This window comes from Octopus sinensis, linkage group LG5 (genome assembly GCF_006345805.1).
Source record: "Octopus sinensis linkage group LG5, ASM634580v1, whole genome shotgun sequence".
NCBI classification, from domain to species: domain Eukaryota; kingdom Metazoa; phylum Mollusca; class Cephalopoda; order Octopoda; family Octopodidae; genus Octopus; species Octopus sinensis.
The window spans coordinates 121,341,541-121,365,325 of record NC_043001.1 but is presented as its reverse complement, the minus strand read 5'-3'; the positions used below and the strand labels follow the sequence as shown (position 1 = coordinate 121,365,325).

The 23,785-nt window shown below is 35.9% G+C and overlaps 1 protein-coding gene across 1 annotated transcript in view; it reads left to right on the top strand.

Annotated features, from left to right (window-relative positions):
- LOC115211804 (leucine-rich repeat and immunoglobulin-like domain-containing nogo receptor-interacting protein 1) overlaps positions 1 to 23,785 on the top strand; it is a 69,260-nt gene that overhangs the window by 29,022 nt on the left and 16,453 nt on the right. The window contains exons 2-7 of the mRNA XM_036503032.1: positions 12,186 to 12,395; positions 16,238 to 16,309; positions 18,614 to 18,685; positions 19,975 to 20,046; positions 21,622 to 21,693; positions 22,884 to 22,955. Coding sequence (XP_036358925.1) covers positions 12,205 to 12,395; positions 16,238 to 16,309; positions 18,614 to 18,685; positions 19,975 to 20,046; positions 21,622 to 21,693; positions 22,884 to 22,955 — 551 coding nt within the window. The 5' untranslated portion in view covers positions 12,186 to 12,204. The remainder of the gene's footprint in view (positions 1 to 12,185; positions 12,396 to 16,237; positions 16,310 to 18,613; positions 18,686 to 19,974; positions 20,047 to 21,621; positions 21,694 to 22,883; positions 22,956 to 23,785) is intronic.

The window sequence follows — 23,785 nt, the reverse complement described above, 5'->3', positions numbered from 1 at the left end:
CCTCCTCATTGATATGACTGTCCCAATCGATATAAACGTATCTGTCAGGACCTACCAAAACTGAGCAAATATAAAGATCTTGAAATAGAAATCAGCAAAATGTGGAAGCTGAAGACTAAAACAATACCTGTTGTCATAGGTGCCCTGGGAATGATAGCAAAAGGGGCTGATAGCTACCTAACTCAGATACCAGGAAACCCAAAAATGGCAGAAGTTCAAAAGATAGTGCTCATGGGAACTGCTCATATCCTACGCAAAATACTCTCTATGTAACCTCAAGGTTTAAAAAAACCATAATTTTCGGTTTAAAAAAAAAAAAAAAAAAAAAATTTTTTTTTTTAGACATTCATTAGTACAACATCCCCACCCCCCAAATATATGGCACACTAGGCATAACAACAACATGAACTTCCAACCCTGTTCTCTTGAGGTCTCTGGGTGAGACTTGGAGCCAACTTGTACAAATATAAAGCAAAGTCAAACATAGAATAATAATATAATTCTACTGGAAGCAGAAGTCCATTACACGATCATCCCTTGTAACTGGTACTTAATTATCGTCTCCGAAGGATGAAAGGGAAAGTCGACCTCGACGGAATTTGAACTCAGAACGTAAAGACAAACGAAATACCTTTACTACCCACAAGGGGCTAAACATAGAGAGGACAAAGAAGGACTGACAAACGGATTAAGTTGATCATATCGACACCAGTGCGTAACTGGTACTTATTTAATCGACTCCGAAAGGATGAAAGGCAATGTCGACCTCGGCGGAATTTGAACTCAGAATGTAACCGCAGACGAAATCCTATTAAGCATTTCGCCCGACGTGCTAACGTCCCTGCCAGCTCGCCGCCTTCATGCAGACGAAATACTTCTAAGCGCTTCGCCCAACGTACCAATACCAACAACAACAAAATCAACAACATTAATAATAATAATGATAATAAAGTGAAGATCAAATATATATTGCGTGTGTTTTCATTGGCAACAGACGACCATCTCCAAATAGAAGAATTTATGTTTTAACACCCAATTTCTAAAATGTATGACCGTAATAATATTAAATATTAAGTAGAAATATTCCGCCGAGGTTGTCTTTGCCTTTTATCCTTTCGGGGTCGATGAAATCAACATCAGTTATGTACTGGGGTCGATGTAATCAACTTACTCCCTACCCCAAAATTGCTGGTGTTGTTCCAAAATTTGAAATCAATGTGTAGGAGAAATAAAACAAAACACAACATTACTCACTAATGGACACCATGTTAATGGTTTTAACAAATTATAAAGTGAACGGCTTGGAGAGTGTCTCATCTTTATGCGTGTTTCCTTGGATTGAATCTGTGTAGGGGTTCATGTTTAGGCGCGGCTGTGTGGTAAGACGCTTGCTTCCAAATCTGGTTTCGGGTTCAGTTCCACTGCGTGGCACACTACGCACATGTCTTCTACTGTAGCCATTGGACACTCAAAATCTTCATAAGCTAATTTGGTAGATGGAAACTGAAAGAAGCCCATTGTGACTATTCTTTTACTTGTTTCACTCATTTGACTGCAGCCATGTTGGAGATCCGCCTTCAGTCGAACAAATCGACCCTAGGACTTAATCTTTGTAAGCCTAGTACTTATTCTATCAGTTTCTTTTCCAGAACCGCTAGGTTATAGGGACGTAAGCACACCAACACTGGTTGTCAGATGATGGTGGAGGGACAAATATAGACACACAAATACACACACACACATACGACGGGCTTATTTGAGTTTCCATCTATGAAATCCACTCACAATGTTTTGGTCGTCCCTAGGCTATAGCAGAAGACACTCAGTGAAGGTATCACGCAACGGGACTGAACCTGGAACCATGTGTTTCTTAATCTACGGCAACTCCTATGCCTATATATGTCTGTCTGTATGTATATCAGTGTGTGTGTGTGTGTCTTTTTGTGTCCGTGTTTGTCCCACCGCTTGATGACCTGTGTTGGTGTGTTTACGCTCCGGTAACCTAGCGGTTCACCATAATACTCCGATAAAATAAATACCAGGCTTAAATAATTAAGTACAGAGGTCAATTAGTTCGATTCAAAACTTCTCAAACCAGTGGCATCTTTATATATACACATAATCCTTTCCGAGCCATGTTCGTTGAAGCAATTGTTCGTTACACAAGTAATTGAAATACATACAAATAGAAGAAATCCGATTCATGCCAATCCCCAAAGCCACATAAAAGTTTACATTATATCTTAGCGTTCATACAAAAGAAAATCATGTAAAAGGTCGTATGTAGTGTGACTGCTCAGTTTGGTTTACCATTAAAACACCGGCATGAACAGGAAAATGTGGTGCAGAAATTGTGTATGAAAGGTGATATGAAGTGGTTGATCATTGAGGGGAGGGACATAAATTATAACAGATAATGATCAAGCAAAACATTAAGCGTTATTCAAGAACATTCATTTTATAATTTATAATATAAATATAGGCGCAGGAGTGGCTGTTTAGTAAGTAGCGTGCTTACCAATCACATGGTTCGGGGTTCAGTCCCACTGCGTGGCACCTTGGGAAAATGCGTTCTATCATAGCCTCGGGCCGACCAAAGTCTTGTGAGTGGATCTGGAAGATGGAAACTGAAATAAGCCCATCATGTGTGTTGGTGTGTGTGTGTGTGTGTGTTTGTGTCTCTGTTTGTGTGTGTGAGTTTGTGTGTCTGTGTTTGTCCCCCACCATCGCTTGACAACCGATGTGGGTGAGTTTACGTCCTCGTAATTTAGTTGTTCAGCAAAGGAGACTCATAGAATGAGTACAAGGCTTATAAATAATAAGTTCGATTAAAAAGGCGGTGCTCCAGCATGGCCGCAGTGAAATGGCTGAAACAAATAAAAGAACTGTGCAGAGTGGTTACAAATATGCACAAAGTCTCTTAGAGCTGTTTCTAGAATAGCTAAGCATGTTATTGAGTAAAGAATTCCATCTGAGCAAATCATTCCGTCATTGGAGAAAGAAGAAGAAGAAAATGCAGAAATGCATAATATCCTTATCGAGGATATTATTCGTTACCAGTCTTTTGGGAAACCATGGAATTCTCAGATAAATGTGTTTGGTATTTTCGTGATCGAAGAGTTAGTAAAGTTTGTAGGAAAGTCCCTGGCAAAGGATAATGGAAGTTATCAGTTGCATCTTTGAACAGATAAGGAATCAGATTTGGAAGGCCTTGGAAGAGTCTATTATTAGGCGAATGAGAAATATATGAGAGTATATAGAGATTAGTCTATATAGTGAGAGTGTGTTTGACTTAGGGGTTAAGAGGATGAATGTATAGACACACATGCATACAGACAGAGACATACATATACACACACGCACTAGCATATGCACACACACACAGAAAGACACACACACATATTCAGTGGCATATTCCCATTGATATACACACAGTCAGAGACACATAATTACGCGATCATTCATATACATAAATACGTATGAGTTTAGAGATGGACAGAAAATGTCTGTTTGCACACATACACAGACACAGATTCTCGCATAGTCATCGTATATAAGTATAGAGAGTTAAATTAAATCAAGTGAGTAAAGGAGAGAGAGAGAGAGGGGGGTAAATTGAGAGGAGAGGATTGTTTAGTAATTAAGAATGAGAAAAAAACAGATATATAAACGCCAGTCGCCTCATTGTATATTTGACTATCAAAGTGGGCCAGAGTGATTAAATCGCCAAATTGGAAACACCCAGGACCGGATAGGGTAGAAGGTTATTGGCTGAAAATTTTCCCAGCACTACACAGAAGAAAAGACAAGCAAATATATAAAATGATCAAGAACGGGGTACAAATCCCAAAGAGGCTGACTACAAGTAAAACAATTCTTTGCCAAAAGAATCCCAACAAACCAATGCAGTGGATAATCACCGGCCTATCACCTGTCTGCCCCACATGTTGAAGCTGATGAGAGGAATAATATCTAATTAGGTGTATGACTTCTTAGAAATGAATTACAAAGCACCAGTGGAACAGAAATGGTACAGAAAGAAAAGCCAAGGGACAGTTACAGACAAATATGGTTTCAGAAAGGAAAATGAAAAGGGAGACACTGTTTGGAAGCAACTGCACACGATCAGGCATTCATAACTAACTACATAAAAGCCAAAATAGACAAAAACCAGGCAAATTCCCAATGTAGAGACTTTTAACATGAATGCACACAGAAAACATGTAGAAGTAACTTGACAACCAGAATTTGTTACCAGAAGAACTGAAATGTTTGCAGAAAGAAGGCTAGAGGAACGCACGATCTATCACAAACAGTGAAAACAGTTCTAAAATCGATAATGCAAACTTCAACAGTATAAAATCACATGGCATGATTCAACACTCACGGATAAGTGAATATTTGAGTATATTCAGTATTGCAGACAACACAAGAGACTTAATTAGTTACAGCAATAGTGCAAAGAATTGGAAAGTATATCTCTACTCGGTGACACTGCCTTAGGGAAAGTTAATATCAGGTGAGGAATTCTCCAGGTAGACTCGTTACCTCCTTTAATAGTTGTGTTATGCTTAACTGTCGTCGATTTAGTACTAAGAAAGGTAAAGTCAGGGTATCAGTTTAGAGATGTTAAAAGAAATATTAATCATTTGCTCAAGATGGACGATTAGAAGCTTTTTGGTTCCTTAATACGAATTGTAGGAATCTTTAGCAAAGATATAGGCATGGAATTTGGCATAGATATGTGCGCAACATCAGTCATAAAAAGGGGACAGGTAGTCAGCAGTGAAGGCCAGACAGCAAGAGAGCAAAATCACCGAAGGCAAAGAATCATAAGTGCTTCGGAGCATTAGAATCTGAGAGTGTACTAACAATGGAAATAGATAAGGAGTACATCGGAAGGGTGAAGGCTAATAAAGGGAAAGCTTAGTGTTCTAAATCTAGTAAAGGTTGTAAAAACTTTGGGAAGTGTCGTTACGTCGGTATTCAGCAGAATTTGTTGATTGGAAAATATCTCAATTTGCAAATCTAGACAGAAGAACGAGGAAGGAATTCGATATGAATGGAGGACTTCAGACTCGATTACGAAGAGCAAGATTGCACTTACTTAGAATAACGAAGGTGGTTGAGTTTCAATATCAGCAGAAGGTAGCGTAGAGTTAGCTAGAGTTGATGTATATAATAGTGAATAAAATTTATGAGTTGCAAGAGTTATAGTAGGAGATAGGAAAGGAAAAAGCCAAATGAAATTAAAACCAGAAAAAAAAGAGAGATTATCTAACTGAAAAGATAGTTGCAGGAAATAGTAATTTTGAGACATGGTTTTGGTTGCTGAAAGGAAGCTGAAAAGGGAGAGAGAGTTTCTAAGCAAAACTTTAATTGTAAGGTCGGACTTATGTTTCGGAAATATCTATGAAAATTAACATCCATATCATGTGATGAATAACAATGATTATTGTAGAAGTAGGTTTCAGGACTAAAGAATGTCCATTACTTGTATATTTGCGCTATCAGCCCTATCGTAAGCATTTGAGATAATGATATTCCATTGTCTCACACACTACCGTCTTAGCCACGGAAAGAACACAACACACATTACGATGTAAGTAAATCGACGGGATGATCATGACCGAAAAGCCTCTGATCATAGGCTTGTCATCAGTGAACAACAAGCATTCTTTACAACCAACTGAAATATATCCTGTGAAACGAGGAAAATTCGTCGGGTTTGCATTTTAGTAACTAGAGAGATGAGGTCGTGTCCTTGAGCAGATATCGACATCCAAATAATCGATAAAAACAATGGCGTTTGTTTTAGAAAAGCGTCAATTAGATAAGAATATTCTCTGGGCGTTGCCAGGACATATGAAAAATAATGTTTTGGTAATATAAAAGAAGTCGAGTACACATGAAGTCGTGATTAAGGTCATGATTTCAGATCCCGGGACGAGTGGTGTTTTATGAAAAATAAAGTTTTGGTAATATAAAAGAAGTCGAGGACACATGAAATCGTGATTAAGGATGCTACTCACGATAACAAGGTCGTGATTTCAAATACAGGACCGAGATGTGTATTGCGCAGAAGATACTTCATCTCATATTACACAGCGACTATTTGAACACTTGACGTGTAGGAATGGTGACTAGCTGGAAAATGGATTTATTTTCCGGATATTAAAGAATTTCAGCCAATCACATACATCAAGGGAAAATACTGCCACTCTCGTTTTAAAAAATATAGAGAATTATTACAACAGGGTATTTCATTCAGTATGCTTATCGGATAGCAGCGGGAACGTGAGACAAAAAATTTATATAAGGCAATAGAATATTCAGATAAGTGGATAAAACTTTTAATTTCAGTAAATAATTTGAAACTGAAGTCATATTTGGAGTCGGCTTTATAGAGGTAAATAAATTTTTGTTACTTTTCTTTTAAGATTTAACATCTGTATCTACACACACACACGTATATATGATTTATTTTTCCCTCTCTCACTATCTTTCTGTAACTATGCAACTTAATAGAATAATGGTGTTCCTGACCATCATTTGTCGGTGAGCATTTGGTTCCAAGCGACCATAACGTTGTTACACGCACGTCAGAATTATTATTTAAATATTTGTTTGTCCTGTTCATCCTGTATATAGACTTATACATAAACACACATGCATAGGCGTGGCTATGTGGTAAGATACATGCTTCGCAAGCAGATAGTTCCAGGTTTCAGTTTCACTGCATGGCAATTTGGGAAAGTGTCTTCTACTATAGCCTCGGGCAGACCAAAGCCTTACGAGAGGATTTGGTAGACGGAAACCGAAATGTTATGGGTTCTGTTGTTTTGGGGTAATCCTGTATATGTTGGGCTGAAAGCAGAGCTGAGGCGATTTTCTTCAAAGAATTGAATCTTTCAGGCAACGTCTCCCAGCGATTGAAGATGGCAACTGACTTCTCTATGCTGCCTCCTTCAAGAGATTTTAGTAATTCCATAAATTTTTCCCCATAATTCTGAAGTGGTTAATTCAATCATTTCCACTTCAAAACTACCCTGTATATTTGTTTTTTAACCAAAATGTGAGAGATGAAATGAGTTCGTTTTCAAATCCCTCAAAGTCGGGTTTGATGAGAAATGAAAATATAGGAGCATCTGTTTCGAAATATTTATCTTACTTGGAAAATTCTTCTTTCAACGTTGCAATATATTTTTGAAGCTCATTTTTTATTAAATATTAAATCGATTTGAATATGCTTTTACATTTGGAAAGTATTTTTATGTATTGCTAAGTGTATCACGCCAAAAAAAATCTAATTTTAACTAAAATCCTTTCCAATATTCAAAAACATCAAGTACATTTTGACCTCTCTCTTGTAAATGCAAATTTTAATCATTCAAGTACCTGTCACTTAGAAGCATCATTTTAAATAACCCGTCTTCGTTGTTCAATTCTGGCGACTGTTTCCTTTCAAGAAATATTCTTCTAAGCATGATACAAATCTGTTCAAAACATTACCCGAGAAAGCCAACGGACTGTAAGGACCGTGCGATGCGAGGTGACAAGAATGGCTCTTTAGTACCACATCACACAGCCCTCACAATAAAGAGAAAATTGATAGTACCATCTATTTGCCAGATGGATAAAGGAGACAACCGCGTAGAATGATTAAAAGACGATTTATTGATATGTTAACAGATGTGTCTGTGTGTGCATCATGTATACTGAACGATAGACAGGCCGTCATGAGAACAATGCATGCGTGTGGCTTCATAGATGTAGGAGACAGTTACAGGTACATGTTGAACGTGATGTCGTGGCTGTGATGCTGCTGCCTGGGTAACTTGTACAGGAGTTCATACTGGTTGTATATTTGTTGTTGACCCATGATGAAGTAATTCATGAACAGTGAAGTGTTGGAACCTGGGTGCATCGCTTGCAGAGCTGTGTACATAGAGAGATGATGTTGAAGACGTTAAGGACATGGTGATAGCGACGAAGATGGAGGTTGTTGGAATGCTGTTGGACAAAGTTGGTAAGTCTCTGGAACTGGCTGTGTCTTTGTGGTCAGTGGCTAGACCTTCAAAGGTCTGGAACCAAAAGACGAAATGAGTAAAGGCGGAGCGTTTATAAGGAGAAGTAGGCCAAAACGGGGTAGTGAACAGGCTAACTCCGACTGGTTATACGCGGCAGTTTGGCGCGACAAATTGCGCCAATACCAACTAATCAGAGTAGTGGACAGAACGGGATCCAAATAGCGGCAAAAGGCTAGCTGTTCCCTGCTACGCTCGAATGCACGTATATATAATAAATGGGAGAGAGGAATTTCAACCGAGTCTACGCTGCAGGACTTTACTGTGAAGTGGGAAGTCTGCATATTCGCTGTCCAGTTCTTTCAGAAGAGACTTAAATTGTCTGTGAGTCAGTGAAGAGCGAGAAACCATGAAGATAACTATTTTAACAACAGTTTCCACGACAGAACTCAAGCTTTGTGACGAAAGTTTTGCAACTAAATTTTCCTGATGTACAATGCAATTAAAACACATTACACTGCGTGAAATATGATTTTCAAGACGCTTAATAAATCTTTTTTTTCTTTCCACCCATTGCACGTGCACCACCAGTAGTAATACAAAACATTTTATTTATATTAATGGCTTGATTTTCGAAATAATTTAGAAATGCAGTCAGAATGTCCTGTCCTGTAGATGTATTGGTAAGAGGAATAATCAAACAACATGATTCTTCGTAAATACGATCATTGTCACAGTATCTTGCAACAATTGCTAGGTGCGCCATGTCATTCACGTCAGTACTTTCATCGATAAGGGTCACTGAATGCAGCAGCATTTTGTAATCCAACTTTCTGTGTTATAATTATGTTTTCAGCTATATCAGTTATACGTCTCTCAACTGATCATGCAGAAGTTCGTATTTCTTGAATTCGAGACAGTATTTTTTCAGCGTTTGTTTAATTACTTAAAAAAATTTTAGCAATTCTCAGAAAAGTTTTTTTGATAAATTCTCCGGCTGTAAAAGGTTTACCTTTCTCAGCTCTACATTGAGCAATTGTCTAACTACATTATTTGGCTTCATTGTTGGTTCCAAGCATTTGAACAAAAACAGAAGTGCTTTATTTGTAACTAGAAATAGCCCTTTTTATGATTTGCATTTTTTCATCAGCGTTTTTAGACATAGTCTGGTGTCTAGTTTGATAGTGTCTTTGTACACTTGATGTACGACATACGACAAATTCACAGCAGAACGCACACACAACTCGATGATTTTGCTGTACAAATCCATACTCAGTGCTCCAGAAATCTTGAAATGAACGAACGTCAAATTTTGGTCCTTTGTTATTCGATTTGGGGCACTATATATTGATAATTGATATGACAGGTGTATAAACCCTTAAATTAGGTTCTACAAATAAAAATAACTAAATAAAGATAATTAGAATAAAATAAGTAGTAAAAAAGAATGAAATTAATTTAATGAATTAATTTTTGTAATAATAAAATAATTAGATTAAAATTAGATAAATGATATGAATAAACAAAAAATATATAGCCAAAAGATCAGACAACTTGACTCACGACCTTTTGAGCGGGATGGGATACTCGAACAGAAGAAAATTCTAACTGGGCCCCACCTGCAAGGTCATGTGCTGTTTATTTTGATATGAGATCACCATGTTGCGCACATATGGTTTTGATGCATGTGCCTGGTGTACCCTTATCAGACGGGTAGTCATGATGTGTATACTGGGTTTCGTATATTTTACCCCAGTGTCACTTTGATGGGATGCACTGCTCTCTCACGCAATAATAATTATAATAATGATGATGATGATGATGATGATGATGATGATGATGATGATGATGATGATGGTATTAAAAATAATAATGATAATAATAATAATAAAATTAAAATATATATATAATGATGATAATAATAGTAGTAGTAGTAGTAGTAGTAGTAGTAGTTGATATGAAGTGAGATGATGTTGTGACGGTGTTGATGTGAGTTGGTCAGTTGCAGTAAGTTCTTGAATGTTAAGGGAGGCCATGTTCATGTTAATCAAAACAACAAAATTAGAAATATCTAATATATATATATATATATATATATATATTATATATATATATATACAGGAGAATTCAGAAAAAAAAGACGAAGACAGGTGATGTAGAAAACAAACTGATGTATTAGTATAATGCTCGGGAAGCGAAAAAGTTTTTAACGTTTCGAGTCTAGGCTCTTCCACAGAAAGGAACACGGAAAGAAACAGGGAGAGAAACAAGGAGAGAAGAAAGAATGTGTAGTGCTAGCGATCTATCAATACATACATACATACATACATACACCCCCCCCACAATATATATATATATATATATATATATATATATATATATATATATAAGAGAGAGAGAGAGAGAGAGTTTGAAGTGATGTACAGATATAAAGTTATCGATAATGGAAGCAAGCGCCAAAATGTAAATAGAATTTAAATACATAAAAAATATATAATCATCCAACGTTTTGAATACCTTATTATTCTCTCTCTTCTCTTCTCTCTCTCTCTCTCTCTCTCTATATATATATATATATATATATATATATATATATATATGTGTGTGTGTGTGTGTATGTGTGTAAGGGGAGAGAGATATATAAATTGTTTGATAAATAGATATTAGTGTATATGTAATTTTCAGAGCTTTTTAATTTGTTTTGCTGTCAATGTTTCTTTTGTTGTTGTTGTTTCCTTTTCCACTTTCTTTATTTTCTTGTGTCTATTTATGTCCCCAAAGAAATTTGCTTTGTTTGATGTAGGTCCATTTGTTCACTAGCAGTATTGCCCGGCTCGTGCGCTCGTGCGCTCGTGCGTTCTATGCACGCGCGAATTAAGCTAAACTTGGTTTTAAAATCAAGCATTTAGTGCCCTCTATTTTTGCGCTTATGTGTTCCATTTCCTCAATAGGAAGTACGAAGAAGCGTTTCATAAATTTTTGTTTATCAAATAATTGCATAATTGAATTATTCTTTTAGATCAGTATTTCTCAAAGGGGACATCAGAGGAGAGTTTCAGGGAGTCGCTGGCGATGTATCGTGATGATCAAAAATCCGGCCTGCTAAGATTTGGTTAAAGTGATTCAAACTGCAGACGCAACGCAAAATGGTCACATTTAATTCAAAGCGTTAAAAATTTTATGAAAACAAATGGTATGAGTTCACAAAGTTCAAACGATTAATACGAAAAAACCCTCCTGGCTACATCCCGAAAATTCATTTCTTTGCCGAATTTCTACAATGTTTACGGCGATTCGTTTTTATATCTTGATTTTTTATTTTTCATGAAATTTACGCATGCTTGCACGCGTGGTGAACACTGTTCACGTCAAACAGCTGACTGAGTAAAGTTCACTATTCAATGCATGGGAGAAGGCCTAAACAAACACATTATCGATTTTTGCACTTGCGATATGAATTTCGGAACAGAAATAGCGCAGTTCAATTTTCATTTGCCTAAACTTTAAGTGACCCATGTTTGGTGGTTCTACGATTTGTTGGCTAGGAGAAAATGTCCCGGGAAGTTAAACACACACACACACACACAGATACACAGACAGGCACACAAGTTGAGTTTTATATACATAGATTTACGTTCATGCTTTATTTTGTTTTCATTTAAAAAAATTAAGTAAAATGAAATGATGAAAGTGTATTTGAGGAAAAATTTGTATGAACGCTTCTAAACCTGGGGTACAGGAAAAATCCCTCGGTACAGTACAGTTGCTTGTGGGGTCCCATCGGATTTAACGACCCAACTGGGTTTACAACCACTGCGTATTTAGGGTCCACGAAGCTCATGGTTCGTTAGTTTTGTATATATATTAGACCCCCCCCCCGAGTATGGTTACAGATGTATGTAGGAGTGCGTTTGTGTTTGTGTGTGTGTGTTTGGTGTTTTCTTTGATATTATTACGCGTTAAAGCTATAATATTTTTATAAATTTCTTCACACTAATTTATCGAAATTTAATTTTTTAGCTTTAAATATCCAATCACGAAAACAAAAATATGTTTGTCATGTGGAACAGGGGTGAATTTTAGTTCCTTCGGAGAATCTGCAATTTGAAGTTAATAACATTGAAATCTCTGACATTTCCTATTTTCTTCTTTTACAGATAAATCTACGCCTGGCAATATGTTTCACCACGTAGTATCATATAGACGGTCTCTTGTGTTGATACTGTGTACGATATTGTTTTTGGAGACTCAAGCTGATTCAGATATATGCAAGATATGTACTTGCAATTCACTTACAACAAATATAAATTGTGCACATCGCAATTTACCATCGATTCCACAACCAATTCCGACGAATGTTGAATATTTGTAAGTATTTGACACTTTCTACATATTTTCCACATCCAATATTTTAAATTCTCATTGATTATGTTCTCAGCTAATCGCTTATGCTGTTTATCTCACAGCTTTAAGCACAATCTTATGTTAGAGTAAAACAAATCGATATGTTACCTGTTGTGAAGTCAAATAAACTGTTTCCTACCATATTGAATTTATAATATATAACATCGCATACACAGAGATTGGATATGACTTGTATCTGACTTTGATGTCATTTGTCTGAACTTATCAAATCTTACGGTATATTCAATGAACGGACAGTGTAAAAACTTTAGTGCTAAGAAAACGTGTATTCCACATAGTTATATTATATCATTAATTAGTTGAATTGTTGCTTATTATTACAGTAATATGATATAATATCAGTTGATCGTGTCACAGAATAATTGTTAATTATTGTTTGTGTTAATTTTATAATAGAATATGCACCGAGCTATCAGAATCGTTGTGCACGCCAGACAAAATGTTAAGCGGTATTTCGTTCGTCTTTACGTTTCGATTTTAAATTCTGTCGAGGTTGACTTTGCTTTTCATTCTTTTGGAGTCGGTAAAATAAATAGCAATTAATCTCTGAAATCAATGTAAAGGACTTGTCCCTTTCCCAAAATTTCAGGTTTGTTCCTATAGAAGAAATTATTATTTTTATAATTAAAAATGAAACAGATGGATTAAACAGCAGATAATGACGAGATCCGCTTAAATTACCAAATTCTAAAAATACCTAAGTGAAGAAATCAAAATAGTGTTGTTTGAACAAAGTTTGAGGAATTTATTTTTGATAGAATGTCATCAGTAAAATTTACCCTATCATGAACACAATAAACCTTATTACAAAATTATGCAAGCTTAATTGAAGTTTCGGCTGATTGATGTATCCCCGTTCACCTGAAAACTTACGTAATTTTTAAGTAAATTATTAAAATTTAACGTCTCAAGAAATGGAATAGAATAAAAAAGACTAATTATTTGATACATCAATCATAACAAATACTCTGTTGCAACACATTGCTCTTCCAGGTGATTATTTCCAGTTAATTGGCTTGCATCATTGCATTAATCACCTTAAACTTTCAGTTTTAATCAAATATTCTAATACTAAAGTGGATCAATTCATTCGATCAGATCTATTTCTCAAAACATTTGGAACGTTTTGACAAATAAAGGAGAAAAGTTTCAATAATGGAATTCCTAATCTCGTATAACTCAAGATGTTGAATAGTAAAGTTGAAGTTCTGTTTAATAAGTTAGATATTTTCATCGTTCATAACTTGAGCGAGGTTTGGCACAAATCATTTGACCGTCTAGCAGAATACATTGCGTTCTGACACACGGCAATCTGACTTCAAGTCCCGCCAAGGTCAACCTTGCGTCATTCATTTCTGAGATCAATAAAAACTTATAACAGTTCAATGAACAAATGCAACTATGACGACGTCGAATATGACACCTTGCAGTATATTGTCCAGTTCTTTGTGATCTGAGTTAAAATCCCACACTTTTTATTTTACCGATTTTGAAAAAAGGATCAGACACGTTTTATAACTCCTGCAAGATCTCCAATACTTGTGAGGCAGATATCATTAATATTCCGTTTGAGCTGTTGCAGGTCAACCTTTACAGGAATAATGAAGAGGGATGCTACTTAGGGGATGAAGGATTTAGCATAGGTAGTTAATAATGGGAACAAACTGAGGTTTAATACAGCAAGAAAAAGAAGCAAAGGACTAAAAAAAGACGAAAAAACTAAGGCAATGTATGTAATCACATCCCTTTTTTAAATAACACCCTAAGCCAGTTAAATCACCATGTAAGGTTGTTCTCCTTTGTAGCACATGACTCAAAATTATATCAGGGTTTCCCCACTCTACCTTCACCAGTTCTATTAATAAATCCCTTTCTATTTCTGTTATGTTTTCCTTCCTAGTCTATTATTTCAGTCTTGAAGTTTTGGGGGTTTATTTTTGTGAAGAACTTTTATGCATCAATTATGCAAAGGAAAGGAGTTTACTTTTGCAAAGATAAATTACTTTTTACAGCAAAGTGTAATAACAAATAGAATGCTCATTGGACAGAAACAAGATATTTATAAATAAAGCTGACTTCTGAGATGATAAAAATATCTTCCACTGAATACTGATGTTGCAACGAAGGCTTTGTAAATCTAATTCAAATCACAAATATTTTGAACATCCATTCTTTTCTCATATTTTACATGCATGTGTGTTTTCATTCACACTTTACGTAGTGACTTAAATCTGTTTTATATCTTATATAATAAAATATCCGTAAATGCAAACAGAACCTTCATGAAGAAGAAAAGGAAGCTTACAAACTGAAGAATGACAATTCAATCATCCTAAAAGAAACCGATTGGGGAAGGGTGAAAGCATTCACGGACCAAAACTACTATAAAGATAAAATATTGGAAACAGACCAATCCTGCTACAAGGAAGAACCAAGACACCCGGAAAAAGTAATAATGAATACACTCAAAAGTCTGATAAATGAATACCAACGTTCGTTCACAGATAAAGAGAAAGATTATTTATGCAGCTCTGTAATGAAAGAGAGTAATTTCTATGGATCACCCAAGATCCACGAATGCTCCAAAATGCAAGGATCAGCATATAAAAATACTAAGACCTACTGACATCAAATTGAGACCAACAGTTGCTGGACCTTGAGCCCCAACACAACAACTGAGCCATCTTTTGGATATACTCCTCAAACCGTTATGCCCATTAATGGCCAGCTATACCCGAGACGATAAGGATTTCCTCAAACACATTCCACCCACTGTCCCAGAACGTACTATATTTAAAAGATTTGACTAATCTTTATACTAATACATCACACTTTGGGCCTGGAAGCAATCAAACACTGGGTAGAAAAACATAGCGGACGGATGGACGAACGCTTCAAAACGCATTTCCAAAGACACACGCCGGGAACTAGAAGACAACACCTTTAGATTCGATAATAAACTATATCGACAGGTAAAAAGGACACCACTACCGGGACGAGGTTCGCACACATTCTCGAACCCAGAGGTAGATATACATATGTGTGTATGTGCGTATATATGCATACATGTGCGTGTATGTGTGTGGATGTGTGTGTTGGTACATTGAGACGCGAAGCGGATACTCGAGGTTGTGCAAGTCAAGTAGGAAATAAACACGAAACGGCTGCCACATTAAGACATTCTCTCCTCCTGCTTCTTTCTTCTTCTTCTTCTTCTTCTTCTTCTTCTTCTTCTTCTTTATCTTCTTCTTTTTCTTCTCTGTACTTTCTACTTCGTCACTGGTCTCCCTCTCTTCCATTCTCTGCCAATTCTTCCTCTTATACTCATCCTCCTGCTCTTCCTGCTCCTTCTGCAGCTACCCCAAGCTGCCCCTCCTCAGTCATTCCTTCCTTTGTTCTCCTCCTAACCTCCACACCTCTCATCCCCCTCCGCCTCCTCCACCTCCTCCTCACTCTCTTTCGTCTTCTACTTCTTCCTCTTCGTCTTCTTTTTTTTCTTCTTCTTATTTTTCTTCTCTCTTCTTCTTCTTCTTCTTCTTCTTCGTCTTCTTCTTCTTCTTCTTCTTCTTCTTCGTCTTCTCCTTCGTCTTCTTCTTATTCTTATTCTTCCTCTTCTTCTTCACCTCCTCCCCAATTCTCCTTCTTCTTTTTCTTCTTCTATTTCTTCTTTTTGTTCTTCGTTATCTTTCTTCTTTTTCTTCCTTTCATTCTGAAGTCACAGTGTTTGATATCGTATCACAAATATTTTACATATAATCTATTTTACTCTTTCTTTACTGCTATAGATATCTTGGTTCCAACAACATTGCAACCATCAAAGAAGGTGCGTTCACGGGGCTTTCAAATTTAAAAGAATTGTAAGTTCGTTTAATTTCTTGATACTATTTTCCGAAAGTAATCTTTGATGCTGATATATAAGCTCACAAATGTATAAAATTTCAGACTGCGCCAAACAAAATCAATTCAAATTTGTAGAATGAACAAGATTTAGGAAGATACAAAGAGAATAGAAGAGAGCGAGACAATGTGAAAGAAAGAGAGAGAATTTGAGAGAGAAAGTGAAATAATAGGAAAAATATAAGGTTCCTTTATTGTAGTTGCTTTGATTCAATTCGCATCTCAATAACTCATTTTTGTTCCCCAAATTTCAATGACTTTTTTATGAATCTGTATTAGAAATGGTAACGTTTTGTTTATTTACATGTTTTGCATCAAATATTTTTAGCTGAAGTATATGTGTATGGTTCATATATAAGTGTAGTTCTGTGTGAATGTGAATATATTATTCCTTTATTTTATATTTTGCATCCTCCTCCATTTCCTAATTCAATATTCTCCTTCGTGTTTTGATATTATCATTCAACTTCGAATTTTGTCATTCACTTCACGTTATTTATGTAATAGAGCAACTGAAGTGGAAGCGGAAAATATATATTCGAATAATATAGTCACATACATTCTATCTGTAAACCTGAAATACTTATTGTAGTTGTAAGCTGGGATATTTGGCCTGATACAATTAAACTGCTGATATATTTCTTGTAAACGTGTGTTTTCTAATATTCTTGTGACAATGAAGCGATATTAAATAAATAATCTCTCTCACCATGTTTCCACAAAGGTGAGTGGGAATATGTGTGATGTGAGTGTGCATAGCGCATTCCGTCGTTGATACTATGAATATAAGAATGCGAATGAGTGCATTTGAATATGTTGATTTCTGATTTCATATATTCCCTGATTTTTCAGCCATGTCTTCTCGCCCAAAATTTTTCGCTCTATCCTTGAATTATTTCCTGATGTTTTGAGAATATTTTCAGTTTCGTCTTCAACACCATGATTTTCAATAAAACTTCTTTCTTCTTCTTCTTTTTCTTTTTCTTCTTCTTCTTCTTCTCCTTCCTTTCTTTTTCTTCTTCGTCTTCTTCTTCTTCTTTTTCTTCTTCTTCTTCTTCGTCGTCGTCTTCTTCTTCTTCTTCTTCTTCTTCTTCTTCTTCTTCTTCTTCTTCTTCTTCTTCTTCTTCTTCTTCCTCCGCCTCACCTCCTGCTCATCCTCCTCCTTCTTTTTCTTCTCTTCTTCTTCTTCATTTTCTTCTTCTTCTCCTTCTTTTAAACTATTCTTCTTCTTCTCATTCTCAACCTCGTCCTCTTTCTTTTCTTCTTTAAATTTTATTCTCTTCTTCTTCCTCATCTACATTTACTTCTTGTAATTCACTTCCTCCTCCCACCATCCCCCTCCTTTTTCTTCTTGTAATTCTCGTCCACCTCCTCCCACTCTCCCCTCTTGCTCCTTTTTCTTTTTCTTCTTCTAATTCTTCTTCTTCTTCTCCTTCTTCGTCTTCTTCTTCTACTTCTCTTCCCCGTCTTCCTCCATCTTTTACCTTTCTTCTTCTCTTTCTACCACTTTCTTTTTTTCTTCGTCTTCTACTACTTCAAATTCTTCTCCTCCTCCTCCTTTCTCTTCTTCTTCGCCTTCATCCTCCTACTCCTTTTTCCTCCTCTTCCTCTTCTTCTTCTTCGTCTTTTTTCTTCTTCTTTCTTTTTCTACTTCTTCTTCTACTTTTCCTCCTCCTCCTCCTCCTTCTTTCTTCTTCGTCTTCTTTTCCTACTACTTCTTCTTCTTCTTCTTCTACTTCTCCTCCTCATCTTCCTCCTTATTTTACTTTTTCTTCAACTTCTCTTTTTTCTACTTCATTTTTTCTTCTTCTTCTTCTACTTTCTACTTCTTCATCTACTTCTCCCCTTCCCACTCTTTCTTCTTCATATTTTCATTTTGTTATTCTTCTCCTTCTTTTTCTTCTTTTTTTTTCTTTTTCTCTAACTTCTTCTTCCACTTCATCATCCTCCTCCACCGCTTGCCTCCTCCTCCTTCTCCTTCTTCTTGTAATTCTTCCTTTCCCCTCCCACACCTTATCCTCCTTTTTTTTCTTCTTCTTTTTCTTCCTCTCCTACTTCTACTTCTTCTACTTCTCCTCCTTCTCCTTTTCCCCTTCCCCTACTCTCCTTCTTCTTCTTCTTCTTCTTCTCCTCAATCTCTTTCCTGTTCCTCTTCTTCTCGTATTATTTTCCTATAATTTTGTCCCTTTTCATAAAGAACAATATTGAATATGTTATCGCAATTCACACTATGTCAATCTAACCAATATTGTTTCCTGCTTCAGACGTCTTGCCAACAATAAAATTTCAAGGATTGAAAAAGAAATGTTTCAAGGCCTTCACAACTTAGAGAAATTGTAAGTTCTTTCAATGTTGTCGTTTATACATGAGGAATATACTATGTCTTTAAATTTAATATCCCCTTATTTCCATGTTTTCTCACTCTCTATTACAGTAAATCATATTCAGTTCTCATATTCGTGTCATATTTATTTGATTGAGTCTGAACATGTCAATGACTGTCAGTTGATAATTGTCTGCATAAAAATGTTATTCCTGAAAATATATATGTGTATGTTCATATGTATGTATGTATCTGCACTATTAATATAAGTTTTAGCTACTATTTTCTTACACATTGTTCTCTTGATTCTGTGCTGCCGTGTGGTTATTTATCCACACTTCCACCGAGATAATTTTTTTGTTATTGTTGTTGTTGTTGTTTTGTTCTTCTTCTTGTAATTATCCTTTTCCCCCTCCTCCTCCACCAACTTCTCCTTCTTTTTCTTCTTCTTCTTATTGCAATTCTCCTCCTCAACCTCCCCTCTTCGTCCTACTCATCCTCCTTGTTCTTCAATTTCTTCGTTCTCTTCTTCTATTTTTCTTCTTCTTCATCTTCTACGTCTTCTTCTTTCATTCTTCAACTTCTTCATGTTCCTCTTCTTCTTCATGTTCCTCTTCTTCTTCTTCTTCATGTTCCTCTTCTTCTTCTTCTTCTTCTTCTTCTTCTTCATGTTCCTCTTCTTCTTCTGCTTCTTCCTTTTCTTCCTCTTATTCTTTTTCTACTTCATCTTCTTCTTATTGTTACTTTTCTTCGTGTTCTACTTCTTCTTTGTCTTCTTCTTTGCCTTCTTCTTTCCTTCTTCATCTTCTTCATGTTCCACTTCTTCTTCTACTTCTTCCTTTTCTTTGTCTTCTTCTTCATCTTCATCTCCTTCTTCTCTGCTTCTTCTTCTTCTTCTTCTTTTTCTCCTTATTCTTTTTCTTCTTTTTCTTCTCTGTACTTTCTGCTCCGTCACTGGTCTCCCTCTTTTCCATTCTCTGCCAATTCTTCCTCTTATTCACAGTCTGCAGCTCTTCCTGCTTCTTCTGCTGTTACCCCTAGCGGCCCCCTGCTCCGTCATCCCTTCCTTTGTCCTTCTCCTAACCTCCCCACCTCTCCACCTTCACTGCCTCCTCCACCTCCTCGTCAATTCTCCTTCCTCTCCTTCTTCTTTCTTCTTCTTCTTCTCAGTCTTCTTCTTCTTCTACTTCTTCTTCGTTATCTTTCTTCTTTTTCTTCCTTTCATTCTGAAGTCACAGTGTTTGATGTCGTATCACAAATATTTTCCATATAATCTATTTTACTCTTTCTTTACTGCTATAGGTATCTGTATGAGAACAACATTTCAACCATCAAAGAAGGTACATTCACGGGGCTTTCAAATTTAAAAGAATTGTAAGTTCGTTCAGTCTCTTGATACTATTTTCCGAAAGAAATAATTGATGCTTATATATAAGCTCACAAAGGTATAAAATTTCAAACTGAACCTAACAAAATCAATTCAAATTTGTAGAATGAACAAGATTTAGGGAGATACAAAGAGAATATAAGAGGGCGAGACAACGGGAAAGAAGAGAGAGAATTTGATAGAAAAAATGAAGTAATAGGAAAAATATAATTGTCCTTTATTGTAGTTGCTTTGTTTCAATTCGCATCTCGATAACTCATTTTTGATTCCCCAAATTTCAATGATTTTGATATGAATTTGTATTAGAAATGGTAACGTTTGTGAGTTTACATGTTTGCATCAAATATTTTTAGCTGAAGTACGTGTGTATGTTCATATATAAGTGTAGTTCTATGTGAAATGTGAATATATTATTCCTTTATTTTATATTTTGCATCCTCCTCCATTTCTTATTTCAATATTCTCCTTCGCGTTTCAATATTATCATTCAACTTCGAATTTTGTCATTCACTTCATGTTATTCATGTAATAGAGCAACTGAAGTGGAAGCGGAAAATATATATTCGAATAATATAGTCACATACATTCTATCTGTAAACCTGAAATATTACTGTACTTGTAAGCTGGAATATTGGCCTGATACAATTAAACTGCTGATATTATTCTTGTAAGCGTGTGTTTTTAATATTCTTGTGACAATGAAGCGAGATGAAATAAAAATCTCTCTCACCATATTCCCCAAGGGTGAGTGGGAATAGGGTGGTGATGTGAATGTGCATACCGCATTCGTTGTTGATACTATGAATATAAGAATGTGTATGAGTGCATTTGATATGTTGATTTCTGATTCGTATATTCCCTGATTTTTCACCCATGTCTTCTCGCCCAAAATTTTTCGGTTCTATCCTTGAATTATTTGATATCTTGAGAAAAATTTCAGTTTCGTCTTCAACACATCATCTTCTTCTTCTTCTTCTTCTTCTTCTTCTTCTTTTCTTCTTTTCTTCTTTTCTCTTCTTCCGTTTCTTCTTCTTCTTCTATTTCTTCCTCCTACTTATCCTCCTCTCCTTCTTTTTCTTATACTTCCCTTGCTCTTCCTCTCGTCTCCTTGTCTTCTTCTTCTTCCCCTTCCTCCTACTCCTCCGCCTCCACCTATTTTTCTCTTCTTCCTTCTTCACCTTTTTCTTTTTCTTCCTCCACTTTTTAATCATCTATATCTTCTTATACTCTACCCTCTGCACCTCCTCCTATTTTCCTCCCCCTCCTGCATCTCATTGTCCTTCCCTGTCCTCATTCTTCTTCACCTACTCCTCCTCCTCCTCCTCCACCTCCTTCTTCTTCTACTTCTTCTCCCCCATTCTCTTCCTCCTTGACTTCTTCTTTTCCCCTTCCCCTCCTCTCCTTCTTCTTCTTATTCTTCTTCTTCTCCTCAATCTCTTTCCTGTTCCTCCACTTCTTGTATTATTTTCCTATAATTTTGTCCCTTTAAATAAAGAACAATATTGAATATGTTATCGCAATTCACACTATGTCAATCTAACCAATATTGTTTCCTGCTTCAGAGATCTTGACAACAATAAAATTTCAAGGATTGAAAAAGAGATGTTTCAAGGCCTTCACAACTTAGAGAAATTGTAAGTTCTTTCAATGTCGTCGTTTATACATGAGGAATATACTATGTCTTTAAATTTAATATCCCCTTATTTCCATGTTTTCTCACTCTCTAATACAGTAAATCATATTCAGTTCTCATATTCGTGTTATATTTATTTGATTGAGTCTGAACATGTCAATGACTGTTAGTTGATAATGTCTGCGCATAAAAAGTTATTCCTGAAAATATATATGTGTATGTTCATAGTATGTATGTATCTGCACTATTAATATAAGTTTTAGCTACTATTTTCTTACACATGTTCTTTGATTCGTGTGCTGCCGTGTGGTTATTTATCCACACCACCGAAATGAATTTTTGCTATGTTGTGGTGTTGTTTTGTGTTTTTCTTGTAATCTCCTATTCCCCTCCTCCTCCACCTCCTTATCCTCCTTTTTCTTCTTCTTCTTATTGCAATTCTCATCCTTAAACTCCCTCTCGTCCTACTCATCCACTTTTTCTTCAATTTCTTTTATTTTCTATTCTTTTTTTCTGCTTCTTCATCTTCTTCGTCTTCTTCTTTCCTTCTTCATCTCCTTCATGTTCCTCTTCTTCATCGTCGTCTTCTTCTTCTCCTTCCTCTTATTCTTCTTCTACTTCATCTTCTTCTTCTTCTTGTTACGTTTCTTCGTGTTCTACTTCTTCGTTGTCTTCTTCTTTGCCTTCTTTTTTTCTTCTTCTTTTTCGTCTCTGTACTTCCTGCTTCTTCAATGGTCTCCCTCTTTTCCATTCTCTGCCAATTCTTCCTCTTATTCTCACCCTCCTGCTCTTCCTGCTCCTTCTGCTGCTCTCCCCAGCTGCCCCTCCTCAGTCATCCATTCCTTTGTCCTCCTCCTAACATCCCCACCTCTCCTCCTCCGCCTCTTCCCCAATTCTTCTTCTTCTTTTTCTTCTTCTTCTAGATCTTCTTCTTCTCCTTTATCTTCTCCCTTCTTCTTCTACGTTTTTTCTACTTTTTCTTCTTCTTCTTCTCCTCTTCCTCCTCCTTATTCTTCTTTTTATTCTTCTTCTTCTCTTCCTCTTCCTTCTTCTTCTCCTTCTTCTTCTTCTTCTTTTTCTTCTTCGTCATCTTTCTTCTTTTTCTTCCTGTCATTCTGAAGTCACAGTCTTTCATGTCGTATCACAAATATTTTACATATAATCTATTTTACTCTTTCTTTACTGCTTTAGACGTCTTGGTGCCAACAACATTTCAACCATCAAAGAAGGTACATTCACGGGGCTTTCCAATTTGAACACATTGTAAGTTCCTTCAGTTTCTTGATACTATTTTCCGAAAGTAATAATTGATGCTGATATATAAGCTCACAAATGTATAAAATTTCAGACTCCACCAAACAAAATCAATTCAAACTTGTAGAATGAACAAGATTTAGGATGATACAAAGAGAATAGGAGAGAGCGAGACAATGTGAAAGAAGGAGAGAGAGAATTTGAGAGAGAAAGTGAAATAATAGGAAAATATAATATTCCTTTATTGTAGTTGCTTTGTTTCAATTCGCATTTCAATAACTCATTTTTGTTCCCCAAATTTCAATGATTTTGATATGAATTTGTATTAGAAATTATAACGTTTGTTAGTTTACATGTTTGCATCAAATATTTTTAGCTGAAGTACGTGTGTATGTCCATATATATGTGTAGTTCTGTCTGAAATGTGACTTTATTTTATATTTTGCATCCTCCTCCAGTTCTTATTTCAATATTCTCCTTCGTGTTTCGATATTATCATTCAACTTCGAATTTTGTCATTCACTTCACGTTATTTATGTAATCGAGCCACTGAAGTGGAAGCGAAAAATATAAATTCGAATATAGTCACATATATTCTATCTGTAAACCTGAAATACTTACTGTACTTGTAAGCTGGAATTATTTCGCCTGATACAATTAAACTGCTGATATATTTCTTGTGAGCGTGTGTCTTCTAATATTCTTGTGACAATGAAGCGATATGAAATAAATAATCTTTCTTACCGTGCCCCAGCATGGCCACAGCTCATGAGCTGAAACTAGAATCAATCAATCAATCATATTTCCACAAGGGTGAGTGGGAATATGGGAATATGTGT